At 42.9% G+C, this 19,741-nt stretch overlaps 1 protein-coding gene across 1 annotated transcript in view; it reads right to left on the bottom strand.

The window, feature by feature from the left end:
- Tnrc6a (trinucleotide repeat containing adaptor 6A) overlaps positions 1-18,839 on the bottom strand; it is an 80,099-nt gene extending 61,260 nt beyond the window's left edge. The window contains exons 1-2 of the mRNA XM_090357857.1: positions 18,647-18,839; positions 18,173-18,220 (exon numbers count right to left, since the gene is read on the bottom strand). Coding sequence (XP_090213983.1) covers positions 18,173-18,220; positions 18,647-18,651 — 53 coding nt within the window. The 5' untranslated portion in view covers positions 18,652-18,839. The remainder of the gene's footprint in view (positions 1-18,172; positions 18,221-18,646) is intronic.
- Between the last annotated feature and the right edge of the window lie 902 nt (positions 18,840-19,741).

Below are 19,741 nucleotides of genomic sequence, written 5' to 3'. Positions count from 1 at the left end.
TCAAGCCCCAGGACTGGATGCTACATTACAAGTGTGCTGAAATAAGCTTAAACAAAGATAAGGTAGCTTTTGTGATGAGATAGAAAGAAGACAAAAGTAGGCAGAAGGATAAAATGAGTGTCATTATGTAGAATCAATAATGAGTAAAGGCCTTGGATGCTAAACTTAGTCAAAAGCTGTAAGAAGTATAAGATAACATGTATTCTTTTGCTTTTTTGTGGACCTGTCATGTAGCTATCAGAGGAGCCTGATAGATTTAGTCAATGTACCATGCCTCTTTCCTCTATAGCGTTTAGGGTTGCTAGACATGACCATGTGTATTCCCCAAGGGAAGAAAGAATGAAGGTAAAGGCTACAATTTTAAATCCTGTAACTCCTATCTCTTGAATGGGGAACAAGACATGTTTCTTTCTTCTTAAAAACCTTGTTTTAGTAAAATAAACCCTTGTTAAACTTTCACCTTGTAAAACTCTCCTTTTTGTGACTCTATCTTCTCATGTGATCACAAGGGTGTGTAGTTTTGCGTGGCAACTGGGAGGCATATTCTCATCCATATTCTGGTGACAGTCTTATTAATTTCTTCATTTTAAAACTGGGATAAAGGGGGCCGGAGTTTGGCCTAGTGGTCAGAGTGCTTGCTTAGCATGCATAAAGAACTGAATTTGATTCCTTGGTACCACATGCACAGGAAAAAGCTGGAAGTGGTGCTGTGGCTCAAGTGATAGAGCTCTAGCCTTGAGAAAGCCCAAGGACAGTGCTCAGGCCCTGAGTTCAAGCCCTAGGACTGGCAAAAAAAACAAAACAAAACAAAGAAAACCTGGGATAAAGCTGGGCATGGCAGGGCATATCTATAATCCTAGCACTTAGAAAGCAGGACTATGTAGCAAGAGCCATGTAAAATAAAATAGGGTGATAGGGTGGGAAAAGTATCCAAATACCAAACCATGAACCCATCTCAGCAGCATGTAAAGGACCATCCACCAGAGTCTACACATCATCTTCAGTGTTGTATCTTGTTTTCCGATGTTCCAATTATTATTCCAAAGAGAAAAAAAAAATGTATTGAACCTTCATGCTTTTGCCACATCATCTCCTGTTTCAGAAAGCTAAGTTTACCTAGGATTTAAATGCTAACAAACTATTTTTTGGGGGGAGAGGGGTTGGGCAGGGTGTGTAGGGGAGGCTCAGTTCTGGGGTTTAAACTCAGGACTCAAATCTATCTTCTTCAATCATGGCCTCTCCTTGTCCCTACACATGGTAGCTCTCAAAATTAAGTTCTAGCTCTTTTCAGGAGTCACAGAAAATAAATATTTTCAGGACTGAGAATTTGGCTTAGTGGTAGTGTGCTTGCCTAGCATGCATAAAACCCTGGGTTCAATTCCTCAGCACCACATTAACAGAAAAGGCCAGAAGTACTGCAAGTGGTAGAGTACTAGCCTTAAGCAAAAGAAGCGTGGGGACAGTACCCATGCTGTGAGTTCAAGCCCCAGGACTGGCAAAAAAAAAAAAAAGTCTTTTCAAGCCTAGCACAGTGGCTCAGGCCTATAATCAATCCTAAGCTACTCAGAAGGCTGAGATCTGAGGATCATGGTTCAAAGCCAGCCCAGACACTAAAGACCATGAGACTCATCTCCAATTAACCACTAGAAAACCATGAGCAGTGCTTTGGCTCCAGGAGCAGGACAGTAGCCTTGAGAACAGCACCCAGGCCCAGAGTCCAAGCCCCATGACCGATCCAAAAAACAACAAAAAGTCTTTTCCATAGTTTGTGATAAGTCTTATTTGTAGCATTGTTTCCCACAGACTGTGTTCCAACAGTCTTTTCCTTAATTTTCTTCATCTTTTATAAGAACAAAATTTACTCCTAAAAACCAAGAATTTGAGTTCTAAGAACCACGGATGTATAATTGGGAAGACAAAAGACCAAATCACCATGGGTTTTAATGAGAGACCCAGACACTGATGTTCTCTAAGGCATTTTTTTTTTAATTTTGTGTTATGGGAGGAAAATGCAAGCAAAACAAGATCACCACAACTATGAACAGAGCTGAGAAGCCCCACATTTGAGCAGCTACATGTTTAAAAAAAAGAAAAATAACAAGTCAACTAAAAGGCTTTGAGAGTTTAGCAGAAATTTTTGCCCTTAGGACCAAGAGCATGGCCTAGTGGTAGAATGTTTGCACGATGCCCTGGGTTCAATACACTGGTGCCACAAACACAGAAAAGGCTAGAGGTGCTATGGCTCAAGTGGTAGAGCACTAGCCTTGAAAAGCTCAAGGACAGTGCCAAGCCCTGAGTTCAAATCCCAGGACAAGAGCAGGGGGGTAGGGGGTGAGGAAAGAAGGAAATTTCTGGCCTTAAGGCAATATGAAAAATGCATTATACATGACAGAGTACTGTGTACTCTATGATTATTTTAAAAACAGAGGAGTCAGGCACTGGTGGCTCACATCTGTAATCTTAGCTACTCAGGAGGCTGAGATCTGAGGATTGGTTTAAAGCATGTCCAGCAAGAAAGTCCACTTCCAGCTTTTTCTGTGATATTGAGGAATTGAACCCAGGGCTTCATGCATGCTAGGCAAGCACTGTACTACTAAGCTATATTCCCAGCCCTATTTTACCAGCACTGAATGTCCAAGAATAGCAGTGCTGGCAAAAATAATTAAGAAAACTCATATTATGAGTAGTAATAAAAAATATTGGCCAGTTATTAGGGTACATGCCTGTAATCCCAGCACTCCTGCAGTGAAGGGGGATATAATCTAGAATTGGAGGCCAACTTGAGCTACGAAACAGCAAGACCTGTCTCAAACAACAACAACAAAAAAATAACAGACACTAAAACAAGAACAATGTCTTGGAAAGTGATCAAGAATGGTTTCAATGAATCACACTATATATATTCTATGCAGCCATCCTATCTGTAAAGATGTATTTTATAGCAATAAAGCACTAGTACATGGCTATCCTAGTTCCCATGGCTAAGAGCAGAGAAGCTGAATGTCTAGTAGTAAAGACATGTCTTTGGCATGGCACAGCATCCTGAAAAGGATCTACCTCTTTACTGATAGGAAGGAATATTCCTAACACTACACTAAATGAAAAGAGCAAGTGGCGGAAATAAGGACAGTGCTATAAGCTTTATCTTTCTTTTTCCCCTGTTATGTGCTTTTTTGTTGTTATTGCAAAGATGATGTACAGAGAAGTTATAGTTATGTAAGTCAGGTAGTGAGTATATTTCTTTCTGGATAGTGTTACCTCTTCCCTTCTTTTATCCTAGTTTTTCCTTCCAATGGCCCACTCCCACTCCCTAATTGTAAAGTTCACTTTCAACAGTGTCTAGTGAGTATCACAGCTACATTTGTTTCACTGCTTGTCCCACCATTTCTATGTGCCTCCTTCTACTCCCCTAAACAGATAGAAAGCAGTATAGAGGTTCCTCAAAAGACTAAACATAGAGCTTTCCTATGATCCATCAACTCCACTCCTGGGCATTTATCCAATAAACTACAAACAGAGCCACAGTGAAGCTACCAGTACAACTATGTTCACTGCAGCACTGCGTACCATAGCCAAGATATGCAATCAACTTAGATGCCTCTCAGTGGAAAAATGGATCATGTGGTACATGATATGTGGTACATATACACAAGGAAAATTTAGGTTTCCACCAGAAAGAATGATATTCCTAAGGACATGGAAAGACAGAAAAAAACATTAAGCAAAGTAGGCCAAATCCAAAGAAACATAGGTTGTTGCGTAATTTCCCTCATTTGTTATAACTAGAATGTGCCTATAAATCTACAAATAAACACAATGGTAAAAAAAAAAAATACATTTGGATATGATAAATTACCCAGGACTCTAGACATTCACACACTGAGACTAAACGAGGATATTCTTAGGGGAGGATCACGAAAGCTCAATAGCCAAGAGCATATAAAATGCTTGTTGAAATAAACTCCAAGAAATGGAAACAAAAGTTTTTTTTGTTACTTTGCTTTTTGTTTTTGATTTTTTTTCCACACTGATTTTTTTTGCCACTGTTTTTGTTTACTAGAACTTTGTATTGTATGTTATGTGCTCCCTCTTCCCACCTTTTTTGTTATGTCTGCATACATCAGTATAAAGACACATGCGGGGCAGGAGCATGGCCTCGTGGTAGAGTGCTCACCTAGCATGCACAAAGACCCAGATTCAATTCCTCAGTACCACATACACAGAAAAAAAAACGGAAATGGTGCTGTGGCTCAAGTGGTAGAGCTCTAGCCTTAAGAAAAAGCCCAAGGACAGTACGAAGTCCTTGAACTCAAGCCCCAGGACTGGCAAAAAAAAAAAAAAAAAAAAAAAAAAAGGGACAGGAAAATAAATATCCTCCTGAACTAGAAACAGAAAAAGTAAGCACTGGAAAGTATTTTAAAAATTGCTTCTTAAAAGCACATTTCTGAGCTGGGCACTGGAGGCTCACATCGTAATACTAACTACTTGGGAGGCTGAGATGAGAGAGTATCTAGGTTTGAAGACAGGCAGAACAGTACACAAGACTCTTATCTCTAATAAACCACTCAAAAACCTCAAATGGGGGCCAGGAGTTTGACCTATTGGTAGAGTGCTTGCCTAGCATGCATGAAGACCTGGGTTCAATTCCTTGGTACCACATATACAGAGCAAAAGCCATAAGTGGTGCTGAGGCTCAAATGATAGAGCTCTAGCCTTGAGAAAGTCCAAGGACAGACCCTGAACTCAAACCCAAGACTGGCAAAAAAAAAAAGGCAGAAGTGGTGCTGTGGCTCAAGTGGTAGCGCTGTAGCCTTGAGAAAGCCCAAGGACAGTGCTCAGGCCTGGAGTTCAAGCCACAGGGGACTGGCAAAAAAGAAACAAAAAAAAAATTACCAAAAGGGTTGAAGTGTACCTGTAGCTCAACTAGTGGAGCACTAGCTTTGAGTAAAAGAAGCTCAGGAATAGTGCCTAGCTCAAGTTCAAGCTCTAGGACCAGCACCAAAAAAAAGTACATTTCTGATCTTGAGGCACTGTAAAAGTAGTTTCCTCAATCTATCCTACTGATATGTATTCTTGAAGACTTTTTTTGGGGGGGGGCTGACATGAGGGAAGTTGTATTTCAAGAGATTTTATACCATTCCCTAACTTATAGATATACACACCTAAAGTGAACAAGCAATATGGTTTTATGCTGAACCCCTGCTTTCTTCCCAGAGCTTTTACACAGGAATTTTGTTACAGGACCAGACCCCCCACTCCCAGAAAGTTCCCATGAATTTCTAATGAGCTCTCCTTTAAACATTTTCCATGTGCTATTACAATTTGAGTCTGGAAAATTAAGCATGTTCCTTATAACTGCAGAATTCTGAGAAGCTTGTACCTAGTTTCTCTGGGATTATAACTTATGGACCTTCTTCTTTTGCTGATTTTATTTAGTATGCCATCACTAAATCACAGCCAAGAACACTGCTACATGCTGAATCCTGTTAGTGTTCCTAGCGTACTCTAAAACTTGAACAGTCCAGATTTCTATAGATGGGAAGCATGATGGTGAACGACAGTGAAAAATAAATGCATCATGGTTCTGGGTCTTAAACGCTCTCGGATTACTGCACTTATCTTCTCTGTAGTCAGCTTATTGCCCATTTGAACCCAACACTTTTCTTCCAGTCAGCTATCTCATGCTGAGGAATGCCCATCCCTTTCCCTGCTAAGAGTTATCTATTCTGGAGCTTATAGCCCTGAAACATAGAACTGGTATTCTCATTTGATATTTCCAGAGCCAGAGGACCACAAGCTCTAAGCAATCTTCTAAAGGTCAAAGGCAAGAACCTCAGCCTGCTGTCTTTCCAATAAATCCCATTCTCTTCCCCGCTCACCCCCCCCCTTTTCTTTGGCCAGTCCTAGAGCTGGAACTGAGTGCCACTTCTGGCGTTTTCTGAGAAGTTTATTGGAGATGATGAGGCTCATGGACTTTTCTGCCCAGGCTGGTTTTGAACCACAAAATCCTCAGATCTCAGCCTCCTGAGTAGCTAGGATTACAGGAGTAAGCCACCAGTGCCCGTTCTTTCATTCCGCTTCTGAGGCTTAGCTTATTGACTAGTTCTTGCATATTTCTTTCCAACCTGCACAAACTCATCCTTGACCGCTAACTGAACAATATTCATGGGAGTGGGAATAATAATAATAATTAGCAGAAATGCCAGATGTAGCCTTGTGGCTCAAGTGGCAGAGTGCTAGCCTTGAGCAAAAAAAGCTTGGGGACCGTGCCCAGGTCCTGAGTTCAAGCCTCAGGTCTGGCAAAAATATATATATGTTTATTTATATATATATGTACAATATTCATGCTTTAATTATTCTACATGCTAATCTCACTCTAATTACTAGTATCAGTTTTAGTTGGACTGTACTCCTTGGTGCTGGACATTTTTAGTCAGATGTCAATCTCTGCTTCTTACCTTTACTAACACCTGAACTCACCCTTATTCCTGTCTATAGTCTACTTCTGCTAGGACCAGCTCAATCCTGTGCATATGGCAAGTATACTAAGCTACACAAGACCTTGTGCAAATGCAGTCCAAAGCAAGGACTAGTAGGCTAAAACTAGTTTTAGAAGGCTAAAACTAAAGGAGCCAGACAATAGAAAATGAAACCGACTATTTTAAAATTAGTTACTACAGCATAATTAAGAGTGAGGCAGATAACAAACTAACAGCTTAAGCCCAAATTACAAACAAGACCAAGTCAGATAAAGTACTAAGAGCAGACAAAAATATCACAAGAAGAGGAAGCTATAAAGTAATAACCCTAAAATATACAAATGTAAATATCCTCAAAAACACTCTTATCTCCAATAAACTACTCTGAAAAGACTGGAAGTGGCACTGAGGCTCCAGAAGTAGACAAAGAGCCTTGAGAGGCTCAGAGTTCAGGCCCTGAGTTCAAGACCCAGCACCAGCAAAAAAAAAAAAAAAAAAAGTCTGTTAAATTGAATCCATTAACATAAAAAGGACGATATAAGTGCAATTTATCTCAAGAATGCAAAGCTGGTTTTACTTATGGAAACTGGTACATTAATAGGGTAAAGAGCAAAAACATGATAATTTCAATATACCCAGTAAAAGCAGACTAGCCCAACCAGGAATAGCCTTAAGTTAGCTAAAGGAATCTACTAAGAGCCAGACTCACAATGCCATTGTAAATGATAGAATGCATTTTCTTTAAGTTGTAATGTCCATTCTTGCTACATCTCATTCAATACTGTGTTAGAACTTCTAACAAACTAAAAAGGGAAAGGCAGCAGAGGGGAGGGGAGAAGCAGAGGGAGCTCAGCAAATACCAGGAGACAGGAAAGGAGTTTGTAAATCAATTTACAGATAACAGACTGAGGGTACAATTCAGAAGCAGAGTGAATGCTTAGCATTCTTGGTGCCCTGGGTGAAATCTCTACTTCTATTTAACTAATTCACTAACAGATCAAGGAAACAATTCCACTTATGATAGCATCAAGTTTTAAATACCTAGGAATAAATTTCACAAAAGCAAAAATTATACACCAAAACCCACATTACAGCTTTTAAAGAACTTAAGAGACCTAAATAAGTAGAAGAAGATTCTATGCTATAAACTGGAAGATTTAGTATTGTTAACATAGCAATACTGTCGAAACCGATCCATAGATTCAACCCAGCTACTATCAAGATCCAAACTGCTTTCGTTGAAACTGACAAGTAAACCAAGCAGAGTTGCTCAAGCCCTATAATCCTCACAACTCAGAAGAGTCTGTGAGATTCTTAATCTCCAATTAACTACCAAGGGGAGGGGGGCCCTAGGCCAGGCCCTGCCTCATACAGGTGCATGCGCATGCACACACACACACAACTGGACTAAAATGTATATGAAAATGTAAACAGAATCATGAGAGCAAAGTGAAAGAACTCACTTTCTCATTTCTAAGTAAACTGAGACTGGATGAGCAGAGAAGCCAGCCTTAAACAGGACTTGCCTTATAACCTTCAAGAAAGGTGGGTGTCAAGATCAACAATTCTTTTAATAATAATGCTGGAACAATGAGACAGTCACAAGTCAAGAATGAAACTGGGGCCAGGAGTTTGGCTTAGTGGTAGCGTGCTTGCCTAGCATGCATGAAGACCCAGGTTCGATTCCTCAGTACCACACACATAGAAAAAAGCCAGAAATGGTGCCTTGAGAAAGTCCAAGAACAGTGCTCAGGCCCTGACCTGAGCACAAGCCCAGAACTGGCAAAAAAAAAAAAAAAAAAAAAGAATGAAACTAGATGATGGGGTCTTGGAAGGACAAGGAGCAATAGGCTGAATTTGATCACATTACATACTTAAATGTATCTCACGATGAAATTATATATTAACTATGTGTATCCATGGTGTGTATATTAAAATACAATTAATATACACTAATAAAAACCTTAAACAAAAATAAATGAACAAAACAGGAAAACAGGTGATATACCTCAATTTAAAACTATTTTAAAACAGGAGCCAAGAGTGTGGCCTAGTGGTAGACTGCTTGCCTAGTAGGTACAAAGCCCTGGGTTCAATTTCTTGGGACCACATACACAGAAAAAGCTGGAAGTGGTGTGGCACAAGCAGTAAGAGTACTAGCCTTGAGAAAGCCCAAGGACAACGCCCAGGCCCTGAGATAAGCCCCAGGATTGGCAAAAACAACAAATTTATAAAACTGTTTGAAAACCAAAAAAACAAAACAAAGAGCCAAGTGCCAGTGAGTCCATCTGTAATCCTAGTTACTTAGGAGGCTGAGATCTGAGGATCAGGGTTCAAAGCCAGCCAAGGAAGGAAAGTCTCTGAGACTCTAATCTCCTAAACAGAAAGTCTGTGAGCCTGTAGTAGAGTACTATCCTTGAGCGAAAAAGCTCCAGGACAGCACCCAGTCCCTGAGTTTAAGTCCACAATCAACAACAACAAAACAAATTTTAGTACCCTGAATTGAGCACCTAAAGCATAAACAATGTAAGTAAAAGCTGGACTTTAAAAATAGTTTAAAATAGAGGCTGGGAATGTGGCTTAGTGGTAGAGTGCTTGCCTAGCATGCATGAAGCCCTGGGTTTGATTCCTCAGTACCACATAAACAAAAAAAAAGCAGGAAGTGGCCCAGTGTGATGGCTCATGCCTATAATCCTAACTACTGAGGAAAGTGAGATCTGAAGATCAGGGTTCAAAGCCAGCCCAATAAAGAATGTGAGACTCTTATCTCCAATTAATCACTAGAAATGGGGAAGTGGGGCTGTGGCTCAAGGGGTAGAGTGGTAGCCTTGAGCTGAAGAGCTCAGGGACAGTGCCCAGGCCCAGAGCTCAAGTCCAAGACCCACACACACAAAAAAAGGCTGGAAGTGGTCCTGTGGCTCAAGTAAAAGAATGCTAGCCTTGAGCAAAAAAAGCTCAGAGACAGTAACCCAGCCCTGAGTTCAAGCCTCAGGACTGGCCCCACCTCCCCCCAAAAAAAACATTTAAAATCTGGCTGGGTGCCAGTGTAACCCTAATTACTCAGGAGGCTGAGATCTGAGGACCACAATTCAGAGCCAGCCCAGGCAGAAAAGTCCCCATGAGACACTTATTTACAATAAACCACTCAAAAACTGAAAGTGGAGCTGTAACTCAAGTCATAGAGTGCTACCTTTGAACACAAAGAGGCTCAGGGACAGCACCTAAGCCCTGAGTTCAAGTCCCACAAACAACAACAAAAAAAAAAACCCTAAAATCTGAAGATGTGGTTTATGTTGTGTATGTACGTATCATACAGGTAACTGTGTAGATAAATACTATGGAATATTACACAGTTATTGTGTTGTTTGCAGGAAAATGGACGGAACTGGATAGCCCCATATTGAGCTTTAAAAAAAAAAAACATACCATATTTTCATTCATATGTGGAAACTGGACCTAAAATATGTATTCATGGACGTGAACATACACATACACACACACATATATATATATACACATACTTGTGTATATATATAATCATTTTACATATACAAAGATTGTGGATATGGGGCTGGGAGTTTGGCCAAGGACAGTGCTCCGGCCCTGAGTTCAAGCTCCAGAGCTGGAAATAATAATAATAATAACAATAACAATAATAAACAACAACAAGCGAAGAGATTTGGGTGGTGGCAGCACATGCCTATAATCTTACTCAGAAGACTGAGATCTGAGGATCATGGTTCAAATCCACCCCAGGCAAGAAAGCCCATGAGACTGTTATCTCCAATTAACCACCAAAAAAAAAAAAAAAAAAAGCCAGAAATAGAGCTGTAGTTCAAGAACAATGCCCAGGCTCTGGAGTTCAAGCCCCAGGACTAGCACCAAAAAAAAAAAATTAAAAAAAAAAATGGTGAAGAGAAATCAGGTACTGGGTTGCTCACACGTGTAATCCCAGCTTCTCAGGAAATTGAGATCTGAGGATTGAGGTTTCAAAGCCAGTCCAGCCAAGAAAATTTATGAGACTGTTATCTTCTAGTGGAGGAGCAGCAACTTGAATGGAAAGTTAAGAGACAGGGTCTAGACCCTGAGTTCAAGCCCTAGGACCACCACTAAAAAGAAAAGATGAACGGAATGGGCAGAAAAAAAATACTTGTTAGGGCCAGGAGTTTGGCCTAGTAATAGACTGCTTACCTAGCATGCATGAAGACCCAGGTTAGATTCCTTGGTACCACATCCATAGAAAAAGCTGGAAGTGGCAGTGTGGCTCAAGTGGTAGAGCTCTAGCCTTGAGAAAGTCCAAGGACAGTGCTCAGGCACTGAGTTTAAGCCCCAGGCCTGGCCAAAAAAAAAACAAAAACAACTTGTAAATCATATCTAATAAAGAACATACCTACATTTCTATTAAAAATTCTTAGAACTTAATTATAAAATATACAATCCAATTTGAAAATCATCAGAAGATATAAATAGGCGACTGTCCAAATTAGATACACAAGTAGCCATTAAGGACATGACAAGATGCTCTGCAAAGCTTAGTACAGAACAATAGTCAGAGCTTTAATTCGAGTCATGGGGGGAACCAGCAATGCATTCTAGGAAAACAAGTGATAGGCCAAGCTCACAACTGTGGCTTAGTTGAAGCCTGCTAAACAGCAGTGTAGGGAATACATCTTATGTCACTTCTTTTATTTTCATTTATATATATCATATTGCGTAGGGATTCACAAACAGAATGTAGTTCTCAACAGCCTTTGTATAATCAGTTAATTGAGTGAAGTAATGCTCAAAATCAGCACATACTTAAGCACGACACAGCACCATTTCCTCCTGCTTCCTTCCTCATATATTTGTTTTATGGGGACATTTCAAAAGAACAGGAGAGAAATGGGACTAAAGTCAACTAAGCACAGATGCCCTAACTATAAAAAAAAAAAAGAAATTCAATATCACTGCAGCAAACTGCTCAATAAATGCTTGCTGGCTGAAACGCACCAGGAAAAACAGCAAAACCAAGCGAGCTGGTTTAGTCTTGTTTGTTATTATACCAAATTCAATCAATGGCTGTTTGCAGAAAATACCCTGTAAGGCTCAAAGTATAACACTCCTCCGCCAGGTCTCAATCTGTTTTGAGCATTCCATTTGAAACAAGAAGTCAGCCGAGTCATGGTCACGTGACTCGGGCCGGAAAAATTCATGATGCTCTTTCCCTGGTTCCGAGGGGGCAAATGTCAGGATTTCAGGTTCCTAGCCAACCCAAAACAACTAGAGTATGAAGACCATGTTCAAAATAAGACCTCTAAAATGGAATACTTGAGCGCGCGTGCGCACGTGCATGTGTGTGTGTGTGTGTGTGTGTGTGTGCTCATTTGGAGTTTTATTTGAGGTTTTTGTTTTTTTATTTTATCAAGATTCAGACAAGCTATGCCTTAGTGGATTACTTTCTTCAGAATCTCAGTTATGTCCTTTTCATCATTTTTCTGTAATGCAGTATCTCTTAAATCTTTGAAAAGTAACCTTAGAAATCTGACTAATACTAAAAAATATATCTGGTCTTGTCTGTTTTGTTTTCCTTTTCCAAGGACATGTTCTATCTTTCTAACCACTTTCTATCACCTGGGGTCTTGCTGTAGACTTGCATCATCGTTCTGTGGATGACCACACTACCTTAAATGAGTTTTTAGGAATATTTAGTACTAACTCAACTCCAGTGCTGTATTTTGTTGTGCTAAAAAAAAAAGAAAAAAGCTCAACCCCAATCTAATTGCAGATTTTCTTCAATTTTGAGTGAGAACTGTCATAAGTCAGGCTGAACAGAAAGCATATAATACACACCAGTCTAGTCTTTCCAGTCATGGAAAATATGTTAAGTCAAATTTATACTTCCAGACATATTTCATATGTCAAAATTCAAGAGACTGAAGATTATATTCTCTTGATGATGCATATATTTAAATTTTCCAGAGGGTTATTACATATATTTAAGTTAAGCTTACAGTTTAGACTATCAGTTGACTTACCCACATAGTTACTAAATTAAGCTGAAAAGAAACCTACCAATCTGAACCTATTAGCCTGCAAACCATATCACAGCAAAGCCAAGAGAAAGGCTTTAAGAAAATCAGATGTCCCTTTCACAAAAATTAAAAAAAGAAGGATGAATTACAAAAACACGACCTACCTTAGCCAGGGAGAACTAATGCTCTGGTTCAGTCCTGCTGTTCTAATCTCTTCTGATGTAGCACCTATCCCAGCCTAATAACTAGAATGCAGAGAGCACCTTTCACAATATCTGTGGTATAATGGCATTTTGAGCTCGTCTGCAGAGGAAAAGGCTCGGAATAACAGGGAGCGTGTTAACTTCCACTGCAGACAACAAAGCCTACGTTATATAGGAAATTCGTCACTAGAGTGGGCATAAAATATATTGTCACATTTTCTAAAGAAAAGAGAAACCAAAGTTTTATTTTATCTTCTGTGAAATTAAAATGAAACACTGCCCAGTGAGAACAATACTAGTATTAGAGCCAAAGGCCTGTATGAACCTCAGCCCTGCTACTTGCAGGACATTGTAACCTTAAGTAACTTACAAGATCTCAACCTTACAGCTCAACCTCAACTTTCTCACTGGAAAAATGAAGGAGTCAGAACGATGACCTATCTCTAGCTAAGGTCATGGGCCAGATCGAAATATTCAGTGACGCTATGACTTTTGTCTCCAAAAATACTTTTTAAAAGTTAGAGCAGGGGAAGTAGCATTGTGGCTCAAGAGGCAGGGCAGTAGCCCTGAGCTAAAGAGCTCAGGGACAGCATCCAGGCCCAGAGTTCAAGTCCCATGACAGATCAAAAAAAAAAAAAAAAAGACCAGGAGAGTGGTACTAGTGATACTTAGTTTTTAAAACATCTGGAAAACTTACCCTTGTCTCCTCCCAGAAAAACTCCTGTTTCTGCTCTGACCTTATTCTGTTTAAAGTCTGGAGAGGGGCCCGCCAATCTAAGACGAAGACAATACTGCCCAAGTACTTTAACTCTCTCATGATTCATGAGCTGCCGAATCTACCTTCTCAGTACCGTGTGTTGTCTTCCACCATGATTTTAACTCAAGTTTCCAACTCATGCCTAAAATACTAGCTATCACCCATAAATAAATTTCTTTGCTAAGCCCAGGATGGAAGGTATTTTTTCCCAACACATTGGTATGCTACCCCCAAAACCACAATGGCTCCCCTACAAAATTCCAGCACAGCTCCTCAACTAGATAGTCAACAGTCTTCACATCTGGACCCAACCAGTTTGCTACAAATGCCTTATATAACAATCCAACTGAACTACTACCCTCTTTCCATTTGTGCCCTGCTGCTGTTCTTAAAATGAGTGCTCTCTCTCTGCCACAGTCAAAACTGATTTCCTGGGGCCGGGAGTTTGGCCTAGTGGTAAAGTGCTTGCCTAGCATCCACGAAGTCCCAGGTTCCATTCCTTGGTACCACATGCATCGAAAAAGCCAGAAATGGTGCTGTGGGTCAAGTGGCAGAGTGCTAGCCTTGAGGAAAAAGCCCAAGGACAGTGCTCAGGCCCTGAGTTCAAGCCCCAGGACTGGCAAAAAAAAAAAAAAAAAAAAATGATTTCATTCTTTGAAGCTCTGATTCTAACCGCCAACATTGAGTTTGAAAGGATAGATACATTTAGAAAAAAAAAAAAAATCTATGTAAGACAAAAAAAAAAAAAACTGGGACCGGGAGTTTGGCCTAGTGGTAGAGTGCTTGCCTAGCATGCATGAAGACCCGGGTTCAATTCCTCGGCACCACACACATAGAAAAAAAAAAAAAAAAGCCAGAAGTGGTGCTGAAGCTCAAGTGGTAGAGCTCTAGTCTTGAGAAAGTCCAAGGACAGTGCTAAGGCCCTGAGCTCAAGCCCAGGACTGGCAAAAAACAAAACAAAACAAAAAAAAAAAACTAAATTGTTTTTGGTTGCCAGTCTTAGAGCTTAAACTCAGGGCCTGGGCTCTGACACTGAGCTTCTTTTGCTCAAGGCTAGCTACCACTTGAACCACAGTGCCACTTCTGGCTTTTTCTGTGTATGTGGTACTGAGGAATGGAACACAGGGCTTCATGCATGCTAGGCAAGCACTCTACCACTAAGCCACATTCCCAGTCCTAAATCTTTTACTAACTGCAACTGGGTACCTAGAATTGTGTCTAAAGGACTCACTGCTTAGCAGAGACCTGTGGCCTGTCTCCGATGTTGCAAGAGACCAAAACCTCCAAGGTGAAGAGCCACGCACAGGGCTTGAGTTTACAGGGCACTAATGCTTACATAAATCCAACAATTTTAAGTTTAAGAATTTTCACATTAGAAAGCCAGAGAAAGAGACAGGTGCTAGTAGTGGCTGACACCTATAAAAGCCTTGCTAACTCAGGAGACCAATATCTGAGGACACAGTTCAAAGCCAGCCCAGGCAGGAAATCTGTGGAACTCTTATCTCGATTTAACCACCAAAAAGCTGAAGTGGAGCTGTGGCTGGCTCAAGTGGTAAAACGCTAGCCTTGGGCAAAAATTAAAGAAGCTCAGGGACAGCACCCAGGCCCTGAGTTCAAACCCCAGGACACAGATCTCAAAAACTGTTTGATTCTGTCCACACTCCCAAGTTCTCTACCAAATCTGGATACAGTCCTTGTTTTTACGAACACCACAGGCTGCGACTACTGACAGAGGCTGATCATCCTACCATGTACACAACAGTCCTCACAAGAATTATCTGGTCCAGTGAGCCACGAGTTTGGCCTAGTGGTAGAGTGCTTGCCTAGCATGCACAAGACCTGAGTTCCTTTCCTCGGTACCAAATACATTGAAGGAAAAAAAAAAAAAGCCAAAAGTGGTGGTGCTATGATTCAAGAGTTCTAGCCTTGAGAAAGCCTGGACAGTGCCCAGGCCCTGAGTAAAAGCCCAAGGACTGTATATATGGTCTGAAATACCAACGGTGTCCAGGATGAGAAACCCTGACCAAAACATCCTGCATGCATTTGTGGATGCTGCCAGGAAATTTTCAAGTTTTTTCAAAGTTAAAAACCCAGCTTTCAACAAGAGACCATTTAAAGAGAGTTCCAAGCCTAAAAAGCTCTGTCGCCAGTGATCTGGCCTCCTACTTGGTACTTAACCTCTTTCTACTCAAATTCTTTACTTGTAAAACAGGGAGAATAACACCTACCTCACAAAGACCTTTCAAAGATCAGATGAATCCAAATAAAGTCTAGGCCAGTGTGCCAGACTTAGAATGCTTAACAAATTCAGCATTTAACTTACATTTTTCCCCTCCCTCTTACCTAGAGCTGTGTTTGAAAACTGAATTAAGTGACAAGGTGAACACAGAGCCTTGACTTCCTCCAAGGTGCGTAGAAGGGTAAAAACAGGTACAGTCTACTTTAGAGAGGGGAAGGAAGCTCTCACCCATCTGGCCCCATCTCCTGTGCCTCCTACTGAACACACTGCATTTAAAAATCTGTCTGCTGTTTATTACATCTTCTGGCCAAGTGAAGAAGTATTACTGGAATAGCACTGCCCTTTGACCATTTTTGCCCCTGCAAGGTCTACCCTGTATTGCCATCATTTCTGTACTTACACTTTTCTTAGCAGATACTCATGTCCTCTGAGGGCACAGACAGTATCTGACTCCTTTTTATATAAGCCAAGGGAACTACTGGGCACCAGTAGCTCATGCTTGTATCCTACCTACTCAGGAGTCTGAGATCTGAGCCTCGGGGTTCCAAGCCAGCCCCAGCAGAGATGTTCCCTTGAGACTCTTATCTCCAATTAACCAAAACTCAAAAACCGGAAGTGGTGCTGTGGCTCATGTAGCAGAGACTCAGGGACAGCATCAAGACCCTGAGTTCAAGCACCACAACTCTCTCTCTCTCACACACACACACAAGAGGCAAAAGGAACCAACAAACCTTAGCCTTTGGCTGTAGATCTCAACGGCTATATGATATACCAAGAGTCAAGGTCATATTTTAAGCAGCACAGCTGGGATCCAAACTCAGATACAAAGCCAATTCAGAGATTTGAAATTCTTCCACCCAATTGTAATAATATGAATTTATACATGCGGCATACATGCATGCAGCTACCTGCTACAAAAGAAATGGCAAGAAAAACAAACCCAAACTGCAAGGTTTCGCTGCTGCACAAAGTACACCTCAGTAACTCAACCACACTTGCTTTCTTTCCATCTTATTAAGAGTTCTGCCAACAGAACTTGTTTGAGAGCCCAATGAACAGTTTTAATCAGCCAATAATAGATCAGGCTCAATTTCCTTTACACAATCCCATAATGATTTTGAGACCCGGAAGAATTTTATTGGGTAAATTCATGTTGCCCATCCTTTGGCGGAAGGAACAAATTGTTTACCCACAACCTAAGCAGATTAACTATTTATAAAACTCAAGAGCCAGGAACTTGGAACAATTCTGTATGATGAAAAATATTTCAGATCATTTGAATTGTGGAGTGTTTATAATAAGCACCCCAACTCAAGTCAACATCATGAAGATTCAAAACAAGGTGACATTCATTTTTACCCCATCCAAGTGAGAAGACTGGCTTAACCTCCACCAAGTCTTTCCAGTGTCCCAATAGAAGCAAAAGAGAAAGGTAAGTAAAAAAAATTTAAAAGACTGGGGAGACCAAAAGTGAATTCCAAAAGGAGTTAAATAACACTGCACTTAAGCCATTAGAGCTCAATAAAACGAAACATTATTGTAAGTGCATCAGTTAAGAGAACAACAACAAACAACAAAATGCCCACTTTCCTAGGCCACTAAGATTTGATGTTTTAAAGTGCAAAAACCAAGAGTACCCTACAGGAGAGGTAAGTATTTACTGGGAACAGTTTAATTATTTTATCAGCCGATAAAAGAGAGCACACACTGAACAGAGGAGCATGAAATGTAGTTTCAAAGGAAAACAAAACAGCGGTTTATGCTTGGTAAAGTTCAAGGGCAAAACTGTCTCCAATGCAACCGAACCCAGCAGGCTTACAATGTGTAAGGAGGTGGGGGGGGGGAGAGCGGGCAAATGCGAACACATAGTATCTTTTTATAAAGGCAACAATTTGCGCTACAAAGTAATAACGGGGAAGCCAAAACAGTTTGACAGCCCGCCATAAGGGCCTGTCTCAATCATGAGTCACACAATGCCTGCAAACCATTTACAATAGTAATTAATGCACCAGTCCCCTAATTAAATCCTAAAAGGGTGAGAATGCTTTAACTAAGTTTACAAGAATTGCTTTTTTTGCTTTTTTTTTTTTAATAAAGAGGAAAAAAAAAAAAAAGCACACACGTAATTACGCATCTCCCCCCCCCCTCCCTTCCTCTCCTCCCCTTTCCCTCGCAAACCTTCCCAATGCAATATTCCCCGGGGCCGTTTTCTCCCGAATGCCTGCATGTGAATATTAACAAATGACACTGGGACAACTTCTAGATCCAGAAACGGAGAGGGGGGTGCGGGGGGGGGGGGAGGATGATGAACCAGAGGGGGTGGGGGGGGGGAGGTGAGAAGGTGGGAAAGGGGGAAATGCAACCACGATTATAAATTTGGGGTGGGGGGGGAGGAAGAGAAGGGGAAGAGACTGGAAAATAATAATAATAATAATAATAATAATAATAATAATAAATCTATGAAAGCTCGTCCATCTTACCTGCTAAGATTTCTTTCTACGTCTTTGGTAGCTTTAGCTTCCAATTCTCTGCAACGGAAGACCAGAAATAAAATAAAATAAAAAGAGGGGGAGGGGGAGGGGTGGAGGGGGAGGAGGGGGGGAAATGCGCGTGAACACCGAGCCCGCGCGGCGGTGGGGGAGGGGCGGCCGCGCACCGCGGCGGGGTCGCGGGGTTGGGGTTGTTTTTTTTTTTTCTTCTTCTTCTTCTTCTTCTTCTTCTCCCCCCCCCACCCACCACACTGCGGTCCGGGAGACGCGGGTGGGGGGTGCAAAACCCGAAGCCCGGCGTCCGCAGCCGCGCGTGCCCGCGCCCGCCCGCCCAGGCCCCGGGGACGCCGACGCCGCCGCCGCCGCCGCCGCCGCCGCCTCCCGCACCGGCGGCCCTGCGGCAGCGCCCGAGGCTCCTCCCCGCCCCCCCCCACGCCCGCCCGCCCGGCCGCCCGCTCCGCTCACCTCATGTGTGTAAAGTGCACGAGCGAATGGGGCGCGGTGAGGGAGGCTCGCGAGCCTCAAGCCCTCCGCAGCGCCGCGGGGAGAGGCCCGAGCCGCTGCACCAGCGCCATTTTCGACACCGACCCCTCTGGGCCGCCGCTGCCGCTGCCGCTGTTACTGCTGCCGCTGCCGCCGCTGCTGCCGCCGCCGCGCCGCCGCCACCGCCGCCGCCGCCGCCGCCGCCGCCGCCGCCGCAGGCCCCACACCGGAAGTGAATGCCCCGCTCGCAAACTACTTCCGGGGGCACCGCAGCCCAGCGGCCCATTTCCTCCTCCTCCGCCACCGCCGCCTCCTCCTCCACCTCCTCCTCCACCTCCTCCTCCAAGATGGAGGCCTTAGCAACTAGATCCACAGACCCACCAAGCGCTTGGCAACCACGCCGGCCGGGGCTTTCGGCGGGCCGGGGGGCGGGGGGCGGGGGTCACCGGGGCCGAGGGTCTCGGGGACGGTGAGGACGCCTCCCCCCTCCCCGGCCCTGCCCTCCTCACCCCGGGCGGGCCCAGGCCTGACGGGGGCCCCCTCCCGCCCCGCCCCTCCCCTGCCTCCTCTTCCTCCTTCCTTCCCCCTCTTTCTTTTCTGCGACACGAAGTTTCCTTCCTGGCCGCCAGCGGGAGGGGGGGAGGGAGTGTGGGGGGGGAGTGGGGAGGATCTAACCCCTCCCCCGCCGGACACACACCAAAAAAAAAAAATAATAATAATAATAATTAAAAAAAATAAATAGATACAATCCAAACCGCCAATTCCACCCCTGCGGCAAAATGATGGAGGGCCCCGGGGGGCCTGGCGCGGTGTCTGCGTCCTGACCTTGGGCCGCCTCGTCTCTCCCGTCCAGGTGAAGGAAGCTGGGCTAAGCCTCCCGCCCGGAATCCGGCCGAGCTCACCGCTCTGGAGCATCTCAGCATCACGGTTCGAAGCCAGCCCTGCCCGGGAAAGGCCCCCCCGCAGACTCTTCACTGCCCACGAACCAGCAAAAAAAAAGCCACAAGTGGGGTTCTGGTTCAAGTGGTAGAGGATTTGTCTTGAGCAAGGAAAAAAAAAAATGCTCAGGGAGAAGCG

The sequence above is a fragment of the Megascapheus bottae genome, chromosome 25 (assembly GCF_031878675.1).
Source record: "Megascapheus bottae isolate mThoBot1 chromosome 25, mThoBot2.hap1, whole genome shotgun sequence".
NCBI lineage: Eukaryota > Metazoa > Chordata > Mammalia > Rodentia > Geomyidae > Megascapheus > Megascapheus bottae.
This window is presented reverse-complemented; position numbering and strand designations above follow the sequence as displayed.